Genomic DNA, 22,684 nt, shown 5'->3' with positions numbered 1-22,684 from the left:
ACTAATAGAAATAATTCAAATTAATTTTTAACGTCCATAGCCGTCAATGGCAGTGATGAGTTAATAAAAATGACATGAATCAGAAATACAGCCTAATTATTATTATTATTATTATTATTATTATTATTATTAAAGCAATGATTTTCAAAGTCATCCCTAAATTTTGGCAGGGTACGTGCCTGAGCAGGGATTCGAACCCAAACTGTGAGACAGATGTAACCTAACCACTCATTCAGCGTGCTTCGTGGGGTTCATTATATGACGCCACTGTAATCTTGTGGAAGCACATGGCATAAACGTGTCCCCATAACGGTCTCCTGGCGCACACAAACACGCACACACGCGCACACACATTGCCTTGTCAGCTAACCCCCTCTAGTGCCGAGCCTCCAGTACAGATGCGCGCAGTCTCAGCCGCCGCCGCGTGCTTCATCTCCTCCTCCTGCCCTCATCATCGTCATCCTTTCCCCAACCTCGCTCGCTGGCTGCTGCAGCGGTCCGGAAAGGAGCACGTCGGAACACGATTAGGGACCTCCACCGCGTGCGCGATGTCGCCTCGGTGCAAAGATTTTTGCGCAATGTTTCAAGTCATGCAGTAACTTGAGAACCGGCAGGAAATGTGCGAAGTTTATACTGTTTCTTGACTGATAATTGATCTTTTTGAAAGTTCCTCACGCGGCGAAGGGATGGATCTCATGATGAGCAAGAAACGGAACCAAATGTGATTCGGAGCAGAGCCAGTGGTGTTTTTTTTTTTTTTTTTTTTTTTTTGCACGACCCTGCCGTGCTTAATTCGCTGTCGGCTCCGCTGCAGCCGGTGACCGATGTTGCAGCAGAGATGAGTGTTGGACCAACATTTGTCCCTGTTGCACTTTTTCTTGGAATTGTCCTCGCTCGCTGTGGCCACTGCAACCAAGGTGAGACACGCTTCAATGCATTGCAAAAAGTCTCTGACATCATACATGCGTTTCAAAAGATCACAAAAAAATATTACTAGTCTAACTTTTGGATTATGCCTGTGCTTTATAAATGGGATACAACTGCTGTTTTTTTTTTAAAAATCTAAATATTTAGACATAATCTATTGTAAACGGCATATACAAATTATTACTTTGGAATGGGTTTGTACCTAATGCCACTCAACTAAAATGCCTTAATTAAAATCAATTATCTTCTATTAAATGGTATAATTAAAAGTACTTTGCATAAATATCAATGTAGCTCAAAGTATTTTTACATATTGGTGACCAAATTTTGCCTCATTTCAGGCTATTCGAATACTGAGATTCGATGTAATGTAGAACATTTCTGACTTTTTTGATTTATTAGTACAATAACATGCAAGTATGCTCAATATGACGGCTTGATGACAAATAAAAAATCAATAAAATAACTTCATGTGGAGAGAAGATGGTGCTCTACCTGATTTAATCACGTACACCGCAAGAGGACAAGCACAGATTGAATGATAAGTGAGTGACAGAGTGAGAATGCGCGTGCGTGCGTGCGCGTCGTCTTCTCTATCTCATGGTGGGTGGTTAAAGAGCTTACCAACAGGTAAAATTGTTCATTGACGACATACGTTAACGTTACCTCTGTTTGTACTATGATGTGATGCTTCCATGCGTTTCAGGCGTGTGTGAATGTGCGAGTGTGTTTAAGGTCGCAGGCGTATGTTGGTGTAAATTAGAGCGTCTGTGATTGTGTTCACACTCCCACACGTTCCTCCGTGTGTGAAAGTATTGCCACTTCCATGCTCTCTTGTGGGTCGTCATAATAAGCACAAGAGCAATCAATCAGGTTATCGATTATTTTTTTCGATTGCCCTCCTTTACAGGTATTCTACTACTTTGCCCAATTGAATTTGAATGTGTGACCGTGCCGTGTTTGTCATAGTTATAAAATGATCTCTTAATATTTCTATGTAATATGATTGGTTTTGTTGATGTACAGCTATATATATATATATATATATATATATATATATATATATATTTGGTATTCTTCCAAGATTTTCCGAAGGGAAGCGCATGATAATCGTTTGCTTGATTGTTAATAATTGTGCTGATTGCGTGGAAATGATTGTTGATTAATTGCGTCTTGAGGCAAAAGCGACAAGTGCACTGCTTGTCTGCACTGTCAGCACTGTTGATTCAGTCTCGATTAGTCGGCAGGACATTAGTGAGCCAAGGCATTCATTCGAAAAAAAAACTCGCCGTACGCTATCAAACAAAAAACATCACAAAAAAAGCAAAGTAATTAGGATCTCTATTTACCCACAAATTGAGTTACTCTGTGTGAAATCGAGGCTTGGTTAAGTGAACACAAAGTTAATTCACTTGCAGGAAGCCATCACTTATTTTCTTTAGGTTTATTCTACCTAGGGATGTTCGATACCACTTTTTTTTTAGACTGATACCAGTATGAGTACTCAACTCTTGAGCAGTCGCCGATAACGATACCACTAGTACTAGTCATTTTAAGGAAAGACAACAATATAGAATTTTTCCTGATGAAATTAATGGCAATTTTCTATTCTTCTACTTTCTAGTTCCTGTTCATAAAACAGCCACAGTTGTCAGCACAAATCGACCCGATACTGCTATATGGTATCGGTACTCGCCCATACCTATTTGTGCCTATTGCTTTCTATAATATATAGCAATAAATAAGCCTTTTCTAACATATTTGTTGAAATTGGATCACTCATTTCAGGGAAATCAAGCTACATTCACTGTCTGGTAGTTTGGTTCAGTATGACACTAACATCAAGAGGCATTCGCAACATTCAGTGAGATTATTTTATTAAAATTGTATTAAAATAAATGGGTCATTTATTTAAAAAAAATAAATGGACACAGATTGTACAGTAGTGGTTAACATTATATATGGTTGTAGTTCACGCTGCAATGGTATATGGTGGCTGTCTACTTCATACTTGATAATAGGATTTCCCTAAATCACGTTTTCATTTCATTGGTCAGCTGTACTTTGTGCGCCTATATGCCGATGGGAAACGGAAGCCAACACTTTTCCATTCGGACACGCTTGTGTAAATTGATGCTTTTGAAATCAGGAACAAAGAACTGCAAAGGGCTGGGATTTCCAAGAAAAAAATAGGAGCTTTTATTGGCTGTTGGGAGACCAATCAAAACCAAAAAACGACATATAACAACGTTATTTGTAAGTTTGAACAGCATCGCCTTCACATAGGCAAACCGTCTGTCATTAATGAATCTCCATTTTTTTTTCTCCTCCTAAAGTCGACAGCAGCGATCTTCTCAATGATGAAAATTCATGAATCCAATTCACTAACCTGATTCCTTGAGAGCCTTTTGACTCAGGATAAAGGTAATCTAAAGATGAGGTCTTTGTTCCTTATTTCCCACATTGCTGAGGAGGCCGAGTTTCGGGAATTACAAATCAGAGATGTAATCCATCCTTGGCCAACGTGTTGGCCATAGGGAAGATCTAACACACTCTTGTGAGAAAGTCTAAAGGCAGCCACAAATGCATGTTGGGAATACTGTACACGCGGTAATTCTGTAACTGAGAATGAGGACCGCACATTCTTTTGTCTTTGTTGCCTCTCTCTTCACGTCCTTGACCTTGTTGTCTAGTATATAGGTGAACGCTTAGGAACAAGCTTTAATCAGCCACTGAACACTAAATCACACTTAATCACCATGAATGTATACCCCTCTTTAGCCCAGGGGTCACCAGCCTTTTCGAAAATGAAAGCTACTTCTCGGCTACGGATTAAAGGCTACCTATTTGACATTTCGGAATTTGTCATTATTAATAAACAGCACTGATATTTATCTAATTGATTAACCGGATTATGATTATGATGGTCATCATCACACCTGCAACATTTCTATGAAATAATTTCCCATCACTGGTGAGTTATTTTTGGGAAAAGCTGAGTTATATTGTTAGTCCCTGCTTTAGCCTATATTAAATATTTTGGAATGTTTGATTTTAGTGGCTGTCAAATGGCATTTTCTATCCCAAAGCATGCCTATGCGGTTTTTGGATTTAAGCATTAAATGACAAAATCATTACTTGATAGTGAGCTGAAATGATTTTAATCACTGGCTATTTGTATTATATTTATTATATGATGTGACAAAAAACCCAAATCCTCAAAATTTCAGCCTCTCAAAAGTAATTTTTGGATTTCTGTAGACTTAAAAAAAAGCTGACTGATTGTTTTTGTGTCTGTTCAAAATAAGATCTTTGCAAACATCTCCTTATACCAATGATCAATATTTTTGCCTATTATCTCACATTGTACAGACCAAACCAGTAATTAAATCACAATTAGTTAGTTTGCATTTTTTGCACGCTCAGAATATTATTCTGTTTTGTTGAGCCTTTTCAGAATTATCGACTACTCAACAAAATAATCAACAGATTGATCAATTATTGAAATAATCGTACTCAGTTCTAAAATAAATTTTTTCATCTTTGCGTGATAGTTTCATTCATATTTGTCATTTATTTTACTTTTTTGTTTTAGAATTAATATACTACACTATACTAATAAAAATGGCCAGTATTTGTCATGTAAATATAATATTTCATTGTGTTGGTATTGCTAAACTTCCAATGTAATGGAATCGTATTTGAATTTAAAAAGTACGCCGTCTCCCTTCCGTAGTGATCGGACTCCCCAGAGGAGGGAGCCAAGACAGGCTCCTTTCATATAAACAGCTCGTCTGTTGGCAAGTTAACCTCACATTCCCTGTAATGATCAATGGAAAGTTCAGTTTACCGGCCCTGATGCGCATCACTTTCCCCCTGGAATGGACTGGTCGTTCAAGATTCTCTTGAAATTCCCGATGGCTTACCGCGCCTCTGGTGGTAACCGTCTCCTGCGTCATGTGAAACGTTTTCAGTAAGTGCCTCACCTGCAGGTTTGGATTAGAGGATTTGAGGGAGTATTTAAAGTAAATCTAAAATAGTCCAGTCAACTTTTGCATCAAAGTTTGCCATGTATTTGCATTTAGGACAGATTTTCTTTGTGAGGACGCTTTATTAAAAAGGTATCATTAATATTGGTTGACGTGCTGAATTTACCGTAGACAGCACTGACCCGCAGCCAGTATCGCAGTTTTCGGAATCCTGCAAATTTACATGAAATAATAGCTGTAAAAGTTCTGCCGACGGATATGCTCCTATTTCAGGGTGTTTGTGAGGCATGCGAGGGCTCTAGGACGGACAGGAGATGTCATAATTCCGCTGGAGCTCCATTTATTTGTGAGTTGGCCGGCTCATGTTCTATTTATATCAAACCAGTGGAAGTCCCGATGGACCGCCTGCTCCAGGCAGAGTCTGTGGGTGCCCTCCTGAAAGATAACTCTATAGAGGATAGGGCAAAGTATTGATGGATATTTATTGTGTGTTGAGACATATCTAGTGCACACTGTTAAAGTAATGTCCTCTTTCAGAAATACAAGTGTGGATGTATGAAATGCAAATCAGTGAAGAAATGTAAATCTGCAGCCGCAGAACAGATTCAGATCAATGTTACTTACATTGATTGTCATTCTCTGTTTTCACTAGATGAAGCAATTTCTGGAGAAATTGTGTGTGAATGCTGAATGAATGATTTAGAAACGTGGAATGATATTGAATGAGGTGGAATGTTGTTGAAAGATATGGAATTATATTAAATGTTATTGAATGATTTTGGACTGATATTGAATGGCAATGAACAATATACAATGATCTTGAATAGTAGTGGTGAAATGCATGCATTTAATGATTTTTTTTTATGGAATTAGGTGAAATTATATTGTTGAAAATGTGTAAAATTTGACTTTTGTTATGTAGGAATTAAATGAATTGAAATATACAGAATTAGGGGAATTTAAATTGATTTGAATGGACTTTGAATCTAACCAATATTGAATTATGAATAGGAACGATACGAGCCCTAACCCTAGCAATGTTGAATTGTAGAAAGACTGTGAATGTTCGGAATGAGAAAAGTAACGGCTTGTGAAGCGTGAATTTTTGGAACCTATTGAAGTTGGAATGGCATGAATCAGTTGAGAAATGTAGAAGTAGTTGAACGGCAAAAAAATCATGGAATAATAATAATAATAATAATAATAATAAAAACAACAACAACACATTTTTTTATTTTTTTATTAAGTAAGAGAAGTGGCCACTGCAGTGTGAGAGCAAACGGGCCAACCTTCAGTAATCAGGCCATCCCCTGAGGAAGTTACTGGGCAGGTAAGCAGCACAACGTGGCCTAATGATGGCCAATTAAACCATTGGCTTTTGCCAGCTAGTCTGTTCGACCTGGCAGTGGCCCTGACGTGACATTCACATGCATGGAAAGAGCGAGAGAGAAGGGAACTCTTCCAAATTCAGCCACCATGAAGCAAATATTAAACCGAGCTCAAAGAACAAAGGTGAGAAAAGTAGAAGGGATTCAACGTTACGGCTTACACGCCAGTTGAGATGCTAAATCAGTGATTAATTGATATCGTAATCTTACAGGACAGGTTTTTTTCAAATGAATCAGTGCCCATTTATGGGCAAATTAAAAGTTTACTGCTTGCTCACTGCTTGCTGTTTGCAAGCCTGTTATTTGTTCTGTCATGATTAAAGACCCGATTGTAAACCGTCTTCTGAATACAATTGTGTATTTCAAAGTGGTTCATTGAAATGTTAGAATTAGAAGAGTCTTATAAAATAATGAAATGAGATTTGTTACTCTCTCTTCGGTGGCACCTCCAAAGGTGAATGATTGCAATGGTATGCCTTGTCTGTAACAGAAAGTCAAAGCAAATGACTAATCACACAGCTGGCAGCCACTCTGTATGTTGCTGTTCCACTTAAGCCCCATAAGTGTCTGTAGCAGACTTTCAAACAGTTTCTGACTGTCAAAACACATCAAGAAGGCATTTTCTTTGTGGACCAGAAATTCAAACACACGCTGACATGGCGGAAATGCATCCGGCCATCGTGCGATCAGTCGGGAACTGCCAGTCATCGCTCCACACTTTACGCCCAGCTAACAATTCCACACTTGAATCAGATGTATTGGTCAAAGAATTTGTCCTCACAGGCTGTTTGCATGCAGTCGGGTTAAAGTCAAAATTCAGTTTTTTGATGCATTTAGGATAACCTGTTTAAATGCATGAATGACAGTTACACATAACTTTATTGAAACTGCGACACATGGACAATGTCATTACGTAAATAGATGTAATTTCCGTTTTTAACTTTCTACGGTCAATATAAAGACATTATCTTCAATTCAAATATGGACAGAATGGGAAGCCTGGTGGTTCGCCAATTAGCGCCCCCAAATCAGCCCAATTTAAAATATATATATATATAGTCAATCAACTCTTACCTGGACTTGCATCTGGCTTAATTGTATCTGATGAGCATCAAAGGATGTGATTTCATCAAAAGGGACAGCTAACAGCGGGTTAAACAAAACCTCATTTCTAAAAAGTAAAAATACTACACACAACAAACACAACACAAAAACTGAACATGGTGAGGCAGACGAGGGCTGATTTTAAAATGAGATACAGATGCAGAAAAACAAAATGAGGTAAAAAAAAAAAAAGAAGACACCCCTCTACTTTTTTTCTGTACTGTTTCTCAAATGTATAGATGTGGATGAGTTGGAGTACCAGCTGCATGAAAGTCAGATACACTACAAATGGGCCACAAAAAAAAACAGCGAACAATTTTGTCTAAAAGCAGCAAAGAAAGTGTGACTGTGGAAACTTGAGTAGGGCAAAGTCAGTGTTTCCTATATCAGAAGGTGGGCATACGTCACTGAGCAGTTGCACCACTTTACAAGCTCCTTCAGAGCTGGATTGGCTCATAACTGACGCAAAAAAAAAAGGTCCCATTTTCCTCTCTGCTTCCCTCAGATTTGTCAGAGAATAGCCACAAAGATGTAAATGTCACTTCCCCTATACCCCAACGTAGCGGTTTATAAATGATAATAGTCGTTATTTGAAGCCCTGTCAGTTGCAATTCTGTAACACGCTAAGTGTAATGATTACATGACTGGTGATTTATACAGGAAATGTTGTCACTTAGAGAGTGTTTGTCGGTATAATCAGCCGCACCCCTAAAGGCCAGTTTCACAGCTCCAAATGGACGTTGTTACTGATAATGCTTTGATTTGCCAGAAGTGTGCGTGCGTGCGTGCGCTTGTGTGTGTTTGTGTGTTTAATATTGTTAGTCGATGGTCGCTCAGACAGATTTAGGGGGTAAGCTGTTTGTTGCTTATCATCAGCTTCTTCACTGATAACTCAGAACGTAGAAATTTGTTATTTGATTTAAACCACTTCAAATCGAGTGTGCAGTATCGTTATGCTATGTCTTCATTTCTTCCAGACCTTGACTTAACCCTATAAAGTCTGAACCATGAAATATATGATAGAACATTTTGATTCTTTGTAAACAGAGTATTTATTGGTCCTTTTGAACAAACAAATAGGGATGTAGCAATAACGGCAATATTGTGATATTGCGATATTAAAACTGCCACAATATATCGTTGTCGTCATGTCACGATATTAAAAGCAGCACATCAGTTAAAAAAGTCGTGCAGTTCGAGCACCCTCTGGTGGCTAGTTTTTTAGTGCAGTTTAATTTTGATTTGTGTCATATTTGATACATCCGGTCACAATGCTTAACGTTTTTATATTTATAACTGTCAAAAATTTAATAAACAGATATATGAAACATGTTAGTATTTCCAAAAATCAGAAAGAACATTTCCCACTATTTATAAGTATAGGTCTCTCTCCTTTCTCTATGGTGTTAATGCCACGGAGGAGGCAGGACTTCCAACTTCCTGGTTTTTACACATCAGCTTTGTTTCCATTTCCTGTTTGAGACGTGTGGGCCGCGTCTCAGTTCATGCGTTTCCGCCTTTGTGCCCCTCGGTTGCGCGTTCCCGTCGACGGGTGCGAGTGTGTAGTGCAGGGGTAGGTAACCCTGGTCATCGAGAGCCGCTGTCCTACCAGTTTTCCACGTCTCCCTCCATCAACACAACTGATTGATGAACAAGATCGTTATCAGGCTTCTACAGAGCTTTTTTTTCCTTCAGTATTGGTGGCTAGTATCTGCATTTATGTGAACCCAATACTTTTAAATAAGGCCCATTAAAAAGTATTTTTTTAGGTGCGGGTGGCATGGTGGGTGACTTGTTAGCATGTTTGCCTCCCAGTGATGAGGACGTAAGATCGAGTCCGGGCTCCGGCCTTCTTGAGTGGAGTTTGCATGCTCTCCCCGTGCCTGTGCTTGTTTTCTCCGGGTACTCCGGTCTCCTCTAAATTGTCCCTAGGTGTGGCTGGTTGTTCATCTGTGTGTGCCCTCATCTGCGTGTGCCCTGTGATTGGCTGGCAACCAGTTCAGAGTGTATACTGCCTACTGCCCAAAGACAGCTGAGATAGGCTCCAGCAGCACCGCGACCCTTGTGTGGAAGAAGCGGTTATGACGATGGATGGTACTAAGTGTAATGAAGTGCTGCCTCCACATGTGAAAATACAATTCCTGATTTTACTGTCTGATTTCATCTGGTCTCCAAAGACTGTAAAAAATGTGCTATAATTCATGATCCATGGGGTATTTTGAAGGGAGCATGTCATGTCATTGAAACACATGGGAACTGTTTTAAAAACAATGCATTTTTTCAAAATATTTCCATGGCAAGGTTGGACTCCAGCTGTATTTGTGTTTCTATCTTAGCCGCACAGCAAAGGCAGCAGATATTGTGGCTGAAAATGACAAAAAAAACGGTGGATGGCAAGCAAGGGAATGGACTGTTGACAGCAATTTGAGGGCAATCTATCAGTTCCAAAATTGCGTGGCAAGTGGCAACACTGTTGTTCCTAGTGTGTGTGTTGCCATGCTGATAAATATTCATCCAAGAAAACTCATTCCTGTTATGATAAAATGACTAAATGAACATGTTTATGACTGATATTTCAATTTCCAGCGTGAAAATGGAACTTTTGTGCGCTGACAGATGGATAATGGGTGGATTTCCCCCCTCTTTTTCATTTCAGTTGTGCTGCTGGATACAACGTCTGTGCTGGGAGAGCTCGGATGGAAGACATATCCTATAAATGGGGTAAGGATTCCGTGCCCAACTATTACAGTTTCTGTATTTACCCTCCACGTTGGTGTTTTTTTGGGGAAGGTCTTAGTTGCATTTACCGGATCGATTATAGTGACGTGTACATCTTTGTTTTCGGTCAGTCGCCTCTCTGGCCTCGTGGGAAATAAGGTAACTTGGAAACAAATAATGAGATAACATCTCTTAGGAGGCTTTTATAATGTGGTTCAATCTTTCCTTGTCAATTCCTTTCCGTACACGTCACAGTCGAGCCACACAAATATTCTACTCCCTTAAGTGAACCGGTGGGAAGCAAATTGGATGGCCATTAGTCCAAATGTCCAGCAGCAGTTATAATAATGTCACATTAAAAAAAAAAAAATCTTTTATACAGTATAAATACATACAGCATCTACAGGAGAGCATAGCAATGCTGAGTGAATAAAATTTCACTGTGCATTTAGACCTCATTTCACCTTTGGTTGCCAGTGCTCCAATACAAGAGTAAAATGATTGCATGCACTGTGCCTAACACTATATTTATGACAGTCTACTACTCAAAAATGGTATTTCCATTTTGCTCAGACAAGGCGCCTCAAGCACAACAGTGGTATCCTACCTGACTGAAAATGTGAACACAAGTGTTATGCCATCTGAAGGTATTGCTATATTGAACTGAAAATGACAATGATCTAGATATTTTATAGTATACCAAGTCAACACTTAATATATATTTTTTAATTTTAATAAGCAGAGGTGGGCATTGTCATTGACTGGAATTGATGATTGATGGAAGTGCCCACCTTTTGGCGTGTGCTTAAGCACTTTCATTGAATGCTTGATAATGCAAAGCCTCACAAAAATACACGGATTGAGAAGGACCGTGATGGATTTAAGTAATCCTCCTTCATTTGGTGCTCAGTCTGTGCATTTTTTTCGCATTATCAAGCATTCGCCGAAAGTGCTGAAGCACACGCCAAAAGGTGGACACTTCCATCAATCATAAATTCCAGTCAATGACGATGCCCACCTCTGCTAATAAGTTCTATTTTCGTATATAATTTGAATTCGTAGAACATTTACTATCTCAACTATCACGAGTCCCTGTCCTTTGTCCTCTGTGACTTTCCAAGTCTCAGTTGCTTCCTTTTGAGTTGACCTAAAGCAACCAAAAGTCTAGAGGGCCTAATTACGTGCCTAGCACAAGTCTAGAGCAAAGTTGGGTTCTGAGAGATGAGATTGACGCGTGCAAAGTGCGTTTATACCGATAAACTGCAAGACCTCTAATTGCGGATGATGTAGTTGGCCGCACATATGACATGGCCAATTGACCTCCTTGCACCCCCAAATAAACCCCGCCAAACCCCACAATCCCCCAAATTGTGTGGCACAGTAAATGGGGTGCTATTAAAATATTTTTATGATGTTAATCAAATTTATCAAATGCATTAAAATCACATCGCACCACCATTTAGACCTGCTTTTTGCAAGTCTAAAATAGAAGTTGCTTTTTGTCAATAAATTGTGAGATGTGCGTGTACCATAATGTTCAGCGAGGCACAATGTGGTCCCAAACATGGTAGACTAGACTTGCCGCAGCACCAAAAAGAAGAAACACCCGTTTTTACGCCAGGCCCATAGGCTAAATCTTGTTTATTGCCTTTTTAACATTTGTCAAGTCACTGCTCTTCTGACGGTGCTCAAGTCTTACAGCAAAGTGTACCAATATAAATCGTTGTCCCTTCGACAGTACATGACATGTTTAGCCTCTCATATTTGCTGACAACTTTACTCGATGCAACAACAATTTATTACCTTTGTGCTCCCTAATTCCACTTCCACATTGTATAAATCTGTCTGTTGCAGTTCCCAAGTCTGCAAAATTTACTTTTAAGTATCCACTCGTTCTCAATAAATCTCACTGTCTGTTTCGCTCCCCAAATTACTCTTACGTTTTCATTTGTTTTCATCTGTCATTCTCCCATGAGCCCTTCAAAAAAAAAAAGTTATTCTTCTTTTTTCTGCCAGTGAGCAATTTACAGATTTAAAACTACTACTTGGCTTGCTGAGAACTTTTGATGAGGTAAACTATCACCTAAAAACAACAGCTTTCTCTCTGCCAAGTGGTAATATTCAATGTTTTGAAGGAAGAAGATATACGAAAAGGTGCAGCGAAGGCAAGTTTCAAAATGCAAAGTTCTTGTTACTGCAGTTTGAACAATTACTGTGCAATCTCCCACTTCTGTAAGACCTGAGAGTCTCTTACTTTTGAGTATCGACTTAAGCGATCCTCTTCAGCAGAATCCCCGAGGTCCCCCCTTTCCTCTTTGTGCTCGTCTCTCTGCATGCAAGGTCCGCACGATCCCATATCAGGGTTATGGGGGTGATTACATCATGTAGGTCGTGGTGACAGCCAGCCAGAGTATTGAGGAAAAGGCAAAGGGAGGCCACTACCGCCGTGATTAAGCTGTCAGCCCTCTCCCCTCCTCACTCATCCACTATCCACGGATTTAGCATTAATATTTAAGGCATCAAGGTGAGAGGGCCTGAGGGAAGGTGTGAAGATCTTGGGAGGTAAAATAGTTTAAATCCCCTTCTCTTCCTGGGACCCGGCAAGAGGAAGTCAATCCCCACCATATTAGACACAGCCTGGTATCAGGCCAGTTGAGTAAGCCACCTTGTAGCTGCCTGCCGGGGATGTACCAGTGGTAGCTTGACATATAAATTGCGCCTCGCGATTTGAAATGTGTGGATGTCCTTACAATAATAATAAAGATATAAATAATAGGTCTGTCAAAATTAAAGCATTAACTGTGGAGATTAATTTCAAATCTTTGAGGTGCTAAAAATGAACTCAACTCCGTTTCATTTACTCCCACTTAGCCATTGGTGCGAAAATCGACAGACACGGACGAAAGGTCATTTTTGCTTTCAGTTTTACTTAAAGCTATTAGAACAGTCATTTATTCTAAATATACTTTCTAGTTGATGATTGTATACCAATTCTAAGATTGTACTCCAGTAAATATCTATTACAAGCTTTGTAGAAGAAAGTAGAAGCAGAAGTAGAAAAAATTTATTAATTGTGATTAATGATGATTAATTATGAAAAAAAAGTGTGATTAATGAATTACTTTAGTTGACAGCACTACTAAATATAATAATAATTATAATTATAATAATAGTTATTATTATTATTATTATTGTTGTTGTTATTGTTATTGTTATTGTTAATAATAATAATAATAATAATAATGTGTGGAAGTTCTTGAACAATCTCATTCAAAGATCAGAAAGTGTCACTTATCCTCATTTGACGTACGGAAAGAATTGCAATACAGGGATGAGAAGCAGAGCTAGCACCAAAAGAGCCAAGTTGCGGGAACAAACTGATTGTGCAACTTCAATCAATTGACTATTTGACTATATGTGCTCAGTCTTTCTCATATCAGTGCATTTCCCCGTAGGTAGCTATCGCCAGAACTCTGGAAAGCTGTATAAAATGTTTACAACATGTACTAGATTTCTACAATTTAACATTCTATTTATGCTGATTGTCCATTTGAATTAAAGTGTCCTATTTTAATTCACTGTCGGTAAAAACCATCAGCATGGCTCTGTTGGCATGTTTATCAATGAAATTACTAAAGGAGGGCATTTCCACATCATTAGACAACACATTCACCCTTGATTCCACAATGTAGCATGTATATTATTTATGCCTATTTAGGATAATTAAAGAGTAAAAAGCAATTAATAGAGTTTAAGAATAGGTATTTCACAAAATCAATCAGGATAGAGATGTGGCAGTTATTTCTGTCACAGCAGAAATGATGCACTGCAAATCGTTTTTTGCTGAGGTAAATGAGCTATGATGAAAGTGAAGAAGCTCAGGGTGGATGGAGGAAGGACTGAGTGAGGTGAAGGGAGAGAGAGGCCTGATCTGGCGTCTGCATGGAGCCACATTAAGTCCCAGTCCGAATGGGCAAACACTCTGCTGAAATATGCATGAGTCATTTCCCATGTGCTGGGTGGATGAATTGGAGGGGAGGAAGGGGGGGCGGCCAGAGTGGCCTAAAGTCCGAAACACCAATTTAGAAAAGTCATCTGTAATAGAAGTAGTCTTTATGTAGGCAAACGCTCATTATTGACACCTTGTTAGTCTGTTAAGGTAAATATCAGGCACATCAATACCTTGGATTTGTTATCCATTTGCGTGCATTTTAACTCCTCCCACATGACACGACTCATTTCTTCAAGAAAGTTTTGCAAGTAAGTGTATACAAGGCAGAAAAGTGGCGCTGAAAGAACGTCAATGAGTCAAGCTCAGGGTAAACAGTAGGTCCAATTGTTTGTATGTTATTTCTGCAGAGGCAGTTTCTCGAGAAAGTCTTTTTATCGCAATGTTTAACCAACCAGGATCTTATCTCAAAGCACTTTCTGCACACCTGACACGATTAGGGAGTGAGAGTGCATTTCTTTGAAGAAGACTGACATATTTTTCCTCCGACATATTGCGTGATGGCCGCCAGTGAAGAAATGAGAAATAATCTGGAAACACTCAGCTTCCCCCAATGGAGGCTTTGAAAATGGTAGGATGATTTAGCATGGCATCGTTCATCCTAGTGACCTCTGCCACAACTGGGCTTAAGCAGTAGCGGGGGATTCCTTAATTGGCTTGTTTCTTTTCAGGGACACATCGGGGCCGATAGCTAATGTGCTCCCATTTGGCATCTCGCTGACAGCTTTTTGGGTTCACCCTCACCACGTGAGGAGTACAGTGAAAGTGAGTGGGAGGTACTGGAAAGAGTCAATATTGGCTTTTATTTAGGTTTGACAAAGTCCCAATCTTAAACCAATCTAAAATCTTCGAAGGATAGCTGTCTGGTATGAAAGGGAACATCTGATTACTTAACTGCATATTATAGCAGGCCCTTTAAATAAAATCTTTGGAGGGTCCTCACAAAGATCTGATAAGTAATTTTAATTGATTTATCTTGCTTTTTGCAATCGTGGTTTATATCCTGGCAGACACAACATTTTTGTGTTAACCTTGGTCCCGCTCCGCCTTATCGTGAACACTTTGGCGTTCCACAGGGTTCAGTTTTGGGGCCCCTGCTGTTTTGGGTTCCATCTTAAGTAAATATATATTATAAAACATTTTCTTTAATTTTCTTTACAAAACATTTTTTCCTATTCAATAAATAAAAACATTCATCTCAAAATGTCAAATATGGCTTGTGTTCCTACATTCTAAATGGACATATTTGACAATTGTTTATAAAATAAAAGGAAGACAAAGTTATATTTATGTCTTTTTTTTTTTCTGCTGATCCGAAATTTTTTTTGATCCGTGATTCAAATCCATGATTTGATCCGAACCATGAGTTTTATTTTTTTAATCCATTCCAAGTGATCAATACTTAGTGAGATGAATGGAAAAGTGCATCAATATACATTAATAAAACATGGATCAATAATCGTTTTATAATCAAATCGTAGCCCCTGAATCGTTATTTAGTCCTGAGGTGCCCAAAGATTCCCATCCCTACCTGGCACAGTCAAAAAAAAATTAAATATATATTTGTTTTTACTTTCCTTTAAATAGGAGAGTAATTTTAAATTGTTGCTTTTGTTAAAAAAAGGCTTTCTTCATCTTAGGTGCTAAGCCTCTCATTTCTCCATGTACAGCACTTTTTATTCACCAATGGTTGATTATAAAGCGCTCTATAAATAAAGTTGAGTTTTATATACATTTTTAACCAATGAAATGATTCAAACAAGTTATCTTTTCCTAAAAGTAAAAACACTTGGTGGATCGTACTTAAGAGGGACAAACAGGGGGTGCCCCACAAAATACAGGAAACGAGTCATTTGAATTCAAGCACTGAATATTTTTTCCGATTTCCTCATTCTCAGTGAGGTCACGGTCTTCTTTCAATTGCTATCTTTGCTGTCTGAAACATCTTGTCATGTTTCACAGATTAAGTGTGGTTGATTCAAACAGGATTTGTCTCTGCTGCTGCCTATATCGTCGAGTAATAGCCTTGCACCTAGCCGAGCAATCACAGCGCTCCATCAAGGTCTGACACATCCATTTGTCTCACTCTTTGTGGTCCGAGAGCAAACCAAAGGAAGACACTCGCACGGCATGACTTTTATTGTATTTTGATTTCTTAAGAGAACAAAATGCTCAATCTTCACCTGTTGTATTGTTTTAACGCACGCGTGTCAGGCCACAAGCAAAAAGGAGTTTGATGAAAATGCAACCTGACACTTTCAAATGGGAGAGGAAAAATGGAAATACTGCAAAGCAAGACTGATCGATGCAATGTTGACATTTCATACCTGCTGATCAATGTGATCAATAAAAAGCAAGTTTGTGGATACATGGAAGATGCATCATCACTTGCAGTCACTTTGATTCTGAGAATGTCATCATTGTGTTATTTTTACTCTTAATAATCACAGAAAAGAAAAAAAAAACGGAAAGAAAGCAAAATGATGTGCAGTTGCTTGCAGAGTACTGACACTTTTGCATTTTGTCTTCCACATACGTACGCTACTTTACATGCAGTGACGGGAGAGAGAAACATCTTGTTTCCTTCTTGTGGATCCTGCCCTCCACCAGAAAGTGGGCTTGGGTATTTGGGGTCAGAGCATGGTGCCTGTTCAAGGGATACAATTACACTGGGGTCGAACGATTAGTCTGGCGAGCTTTCTAAAATGCACTTAACATATTATATAGTCCGAAGATGCTGAAAGCTGCGCTTTAGCACTTGCTCACTCTGGCTATGCGTCTGCTGCTCCCTCTGGCCTAATTGATCGAATAGACCAGACGATCCCATATTGTCTGCACTCATTTCCAGTCAAGCTGGTTTAGACTCTGCACACTGGAGTCAGGTGGCTTTGGGCAGAAAAGACGTCTCTTCTAATTTCACTAGAAAGACAGACAGGTGGATATGAGCCAATGAGCTGACAGTATCACTGTGGGAAGAAAACACATTTGTTAAAAAGGTTACAAATCCGTCTGACTTATTTCAGCTTTTCTCTGTTGCCGTTTTCCTCCTTAAAATGAGCAAAGTCGGGGCCTTCTTTTGCAACAATGAAAGGTAAATCTTGTTGAGGTGCAGTCTAACCAATGGCAACATCTACATTTTAACTTCCTGGTAGGTTTTTACGGCCGCACTTCCAAATATGAGCATGCTGGCAACTAATTTCGTAATGCTGCGTGACTCTTTACCACTGAGTAAGTGCAGTGTGAAAGGGGCTTTACACTTTTATTGCCATCTAATTCATTCAAAACGTGTGAACATGTTTTTAATACTTTGTCCTTCACTCCCAAAAACGTATTTATATGTTTTTGTTAGTTGTATTAATTTTTTATGCAAGCGCCATAGAGAAAGCTTCTGACATAAGGAGGTGGCTTAAAGCAATGGTAGTTATTACAAAAAAGGCCAGCAGGTGACATGAGAGTATAAGAGATCAGCCAGGGCCATGTTTTGCAAAAAGCTCGTTTTGTTTGTGTTTTCACCAAGAATATCAACTTAGCTATATTCTAATGCTAATTGCTGCAAAACGTTAAACAAATGTGCTTTTTTCCTGATGAAAGAAGAGACTCTGTTTCTTTTGACAGGTTCCATGTTTCTATAGCAATAGAAGACAATATTCTGTGGGCCTTGCAAAATCAGTCAAAATCCAGTAAAGCAGCTGTGAGAATGCTTCTATGAAAATGGCTGGGAGTGAATGAGTTAATGACAGTTAACCGGTGAGCCCAAAGCATTTAAGAGCCAAGAGTCCCTAGGACCAGGTGCATTTGATTGAATAGACCCCCCCCCCCCCCCCCCCCAGTCCCATCCGCTATAGCATGCTTTAAAGACGATCTGATCTGCGCCCTTAAAGTCTGTCCAAGTATCAAGTTCAACTTGGTTTAAAACACTTACGGAAGAACCGATGGGGCAGTGACTTCCAAAGCAGCTTCAAAAAAACGATCAGAACGAGTTGGTCTTCTGCCAAACTGCTCCACAACCAAATATAATGAGAAGAATCTCAGAAGATGTCTGAAATTGCTTCATATTTTTTAACAGTCTTTGGTCCTGTGATAGATTTTTTTTGTTCCCGTTCGTTTTTGTTTTTCTTCAGTATCGATTTTGACCTTCGCTTTGAATTGAATTCCAAGTACTGTTGACTGTAACTGTAAAACCACTGTGCTTCAACGATTTCCTTCTTAAAGCTTCACCGCATTTTTTTCAATTATATCATCTTCTAAAAGTGTTTGTTTTTTCTTGTGTAATTATTTCCTCTAAAGAACACTTGGGTTTTTTTCACACGCCGACAATCTTGCTGTCTTTGGTCGCCTTCTGTGCCCGTTTATCTTTGACTCTGTCCCTGTTTGTCTGCCACCTCCACATCGTTTTTCTTTTTGTTTTCGTTCCATCTCTCGTCTTCTCTCTCAACAGTGAGTAGCAGGAGGCGAAAAACACAAAGACAGTACGCTGTGAATGTGCTTGTTTTGTCTTTTCAAAGCAGTGTTGTAGTCAGGTGCACACTGAAGATACTGTACAAAATGAGCTGAACCCTTAAACAAAGATACACGCTCCGTGTCTTTAAAGATAGAACGTTGAATCAAAAGGCAAATGCTGATGTGCGCTTTGGAAAGAGGGAACAATGAATACATTCAGCTAGAATGTTCATGATTTTCTCATGGTCATATATATCCCCGAGTATATATTTTTAGAATGTGTGCAGCACAACCAAAAGAACAGTTTTGACTATAAATATAATTTTGTGTCCAATTAAGTTGAAATGATTAAGGTTTTAGAGGAAACGAGAGCGAATGAGAAAGCAATGACCTTTTCAACACTTTAGGATGCTGAAGTTGTGTCTTCATCATTGACTCCCGTGTTTGACTACACTTGCGAGTTACAAGTGCTGATTTGAAGATCTACTGTACATAAACGCTTTGTAAAGGTCTGCTGCAGGGTACACTTGCTACAGAAAATAGTCTCGTATTAGTTTTCTTCTTCTTTTTTTTTTTTAAATGCCAACACCATTAACATTCACAAAAAGCCCCAAGGAAACTTTTAATAAGATGCATGGATCCCTTTTTGTTTGGAATATTAAAAAAAGGATAACTCAACTTTTAATTAATGTTCTGTATTGACTGTGTGTGTTGTGCTGCATGCTTTCCTCTACCTGGGAGGGCTGGTCTTATCTAAATTGTAGAGTTGCACCCGCTCCTCAAGCGTGCGTGCGTGCGTGCGTGCGTGTGTGTGTGCGTGTGTGTGTTGCGCCACAGTGTGCAGCCATCACTTTGATCTCACATCAGTCAGAAGATGCTGAGCACACATTGACATTCTTGCCTCTGCATTTCTGGCAAAAATAGATATGTAAAACAATGAGCGCTTCCTTCTCATTTTCCCACGCATATTTTGTCAAAGCTGGTGGTGGGTGGGCAGTGGGCCGCGTGAAAGGTCTCTTCTTGTCTCTATCCGCGGATGAGGAGTCACTCAGTTGGAGTGGAGGTGAACGGCTCATCACCGTTAAGGTAAATGAGATCGAGAATTAACACGACAGTTGTGATTGAATCGTTTTGGTGAACGATGGGGTGACTGTGACGTCATTGGCCAGCCTTTTAGTCTCGGTTCATGAAATCGTTGCCAGTCTATATGTGAATCATCATAGCAGACTGTAAAGTAAAATGTAATGAGTTCTGAATTTAACAACCCTGCCAATTTTGGTAGAAAAAAATCACCATGAGGCGTCAAAATCGTGAAAAATCCAGCAGGTCTCTTGGCTCTTAAATGCTTTGGGCTCACCGGTTAACTGTCATTAAGTCATTTACTCCCAGCCATTTTCACTGAAGCAACCCCCTTCGCTCCCGGCGGTTTTACTGTATTTTGAATGACTTTGCAAAGCCCACAGACGGATTGAAGGGCATTTCATCAATATTGATGGAAGTCCCTCCTCTGTTAATCACAAAACCTGTTTCCATAGCAAAAATTTGCTTTTTTTTTTAAAAAATCGATACTGAAAAATCCACAACCTCCAAACATAAAAACTTTTTGGGTGAATTGTAGGAGTTTTATTCTAATTTCTAGTTTTTCCATTGAGGCTTATTTTCACAATTCTTGAAAATGTTACTAAAAATAGGTAGATGAAAACCCACCTAGTCAAATACCACAACCTGGAACAATGGATGTACTTTGTCTAGCATCTTGCTTATGCTTACACACTCTAAGTTGCTGAACCAATTTAAGATTACAAATTGAATTGCTGGCCAACTTAATAAAATTGCTTCAATATATAACACACGATTGAATTAAATTAATTAATTATGAGTTCATTAAACATAATATATTCACTTGAATTAAGTTAATCCAAAGTGATAATATTATTCTGAAAAACAGACAAACTATATATCTCCACAACTGAGTACATAATTTTGTTCTTAGGCTTTGCATGTGATTTTCAGTAACTCTCTTCAAACAGAATCAGTGATAGCCTACGAAGACTATTATAATTTCTTAATCTTTCATTGTTTTTCACTGCTGTCTTATTAATGCATGTTTTTTTTTGTGTGTGTGCCCCAGACGCCTTTCTGTGTGATGTTGTAGCAGTTAACACAACTAAATACCATCATTATTTAATTTGAAAACTTGTTTTAATCAAGTGCACAAGGTCTTAATCAAGCAGCGTTTCCGTCTAGCAAAGCCGCTCTGCCACTGTTAACTATGAAAGGGGTACCTTGACTTGCTTTTGTCGTCATGCTCCACAGCGCTTTAACTACGTCTGTGAAGCTGCAAGGCCAATTAATATTGAGTGGAAATAGTTTTGCTGTGTAGGGATCAATGACATCTTGATAGGTGGTCGTGCTCATTGCCCTCGGCTGGTGACACAAACTCAGCAGCGACCGGCCTTCTGGTTTCTTTTTCTTGTCTCTGTTGTCTCTGCACGAAACTGAGACACAGTTCAAATAATAACAGTCTTTAAGAGTTATACACGGGAAGGCCGTTGGCAGGAACAAACCAGAACATAAAAGGGCAGACAAAAATAAATAAAAAATAAAATGGATAAAGCAGTTAAGATAATTTAACACTATATTCAAAATATTGTTGGAGTGAAAAAAATCACTTTTTCTTTGTCAGTTAGGTGCCATACACTGAGACAAAAAAACAAACACTTAATATCGGCTCAAAATATAAGTTTGACCTCAGCAGCTCTGAAAGCGTCATATGGGCTGAACTCTATCTTCAGTGCCCTTTGGAGGATGGCTGAGGCCTTGACCAACCAGGTGTCACTTTTGTGAGAACACTCTTGAGATCGCCATGGCGATGACTGATGGCTGCTCTGGCTCCACCCTGCTGGCTAGCCATTTATGGTGATGGATGTTGGAATGAGAGGGAGCGCAGGGTCTTTTGGATTTCATTTGCTCGCCGCTGTTCACTTGCCATTATTGATTTAGGGGTGTACTGGTAATAGGTAGTGCGACGCCGCCTGTATGTGTGTGTGTGTGGCCGTTTGTGTGTGTGTGTGTGTGTGTGTTCTAAGGAGAACGTGATTTATTGATAAGCACGATCCCAAAATGCCAGATCATCACCACATTTAAAACGACAGACAATCCATTTACTGCCATTATGGATGTTTGCTTCATAGCAGCTTTATTTTTTGTATTTCTTGCAATGTCTTTCTGATATGGCTCAAAATCGGCCAGTGAAAGTCCAGCCATCTTGAGTTTCTGTTTAAGCCTAACTTGTTTGGTGTCAAAAAATCATTTAAGTCCTTTGATGCTGAGCATTTTTCTGATGTTGGCAGTTCCGTAGACGAGCACAGGCCGGTGGATCTGCGGGAGGGAGTTCAACTCTATTGGGATCAGATTAGAACTCAAACTAACGATTATTTTAATAATCAATGAATCAATTGATGATGATGATTATTATTATTATTATTAATCGATGAATCTGGGGGAAAAAAAACATTTCCAACTCTTTATTGAAAAACAACATATTATTTCTAATTGGCAGTGCACAGAGAGGTTTCTGCATGAACATCCCAGAGCTCTTAAAGTAATCCATGATGAATCCTTAAAAACGAAAACATCACAAAAAGCTTTACACAAAGTTTTTCAAAGCAGGTTAGATTATTTTATTTTGCTCCCATTAAAATTGCATACACATTTTGTCTTGCTGCCTCAAGGGGCCATTTTAGTTAAAATACTTCAGGGAGGTTCATTTGGTAAAATATTAAATGCAGTTTGACTAGCTATAAATTGCGCTGACATTTAGCCTTGCCAAAGTCTTCAGTATTCATTTTGATTCCACTGACTATATACAAAAATAATCTAATTATTCTATACTATAAGTGACAAGTGATGCAAAATATCCCCTTCCTTATGTCGCATATAAACAGCTATCTATCCATGACGCGCATTACAAAGAAGTACAGTGTATCATCTTTTTACCATATTAATGGTTTTCATCTATAACACGTCATGTACAAGGTCACAAGGAAACGAGAGTCTGTCCCTACAGGCGTGCATAGAACAGATCATCAATCTACCACATACCAACT

The 22,684-nt window shown here is 39.0% G+C and overlaps 1 protein-coding gene across 3 annotated transcripts in view; it reads left to right on the top strand.

Moving 5' to 3' along the window:
• Positions 1-384: 384 nt before the first annotated feature.
• LOC147164717 (ephrin type-A receptor 6-like) overlaps positions 385-22,684 on the top strand; it is a 110,116-nt gene continuing 87,816 nt past the window's right edge. For 2 of the 3 annotated variants that reach the window (XM_086092075.1, XM_086092072.1), the window contains exons 1-2: positions 385-917; positions 10,065-10,129. In XM_086092075.1, the coding sequence (XP_085948201.1) occupies positions 839-917; positions 10,065-10,129 (144 nt within the window). In that variant the 5' untranslated portion in view covers positions 385-838. The remainder of the gene's footprint in view (positions 918-10,064; positions 10,130-22,684) is intronic. The other variant, XM_086092073.1, reaches the window with a different exon arrangement.

The sequence above is a fragment of the Leptonotus elevatus genome, chromosome 12 (genome assembly GCF_054856555.1).
Source record: "Leptonotus elevatus isolate MCC_2025b chromosome 12, RoL_Lele_1.0, whole genome shotgun sequence".
NCBI lineage: Eukaryota > Metazoa > Chordata > Actinopteri > Syngnathiformes > Syngnathidae > Leptonotus > Leptonotus elevatus.
Note: the sequence above shows the minus strand (reverse complement) of the source record. Positions and strands in the feature narration are given on the sequence as shown.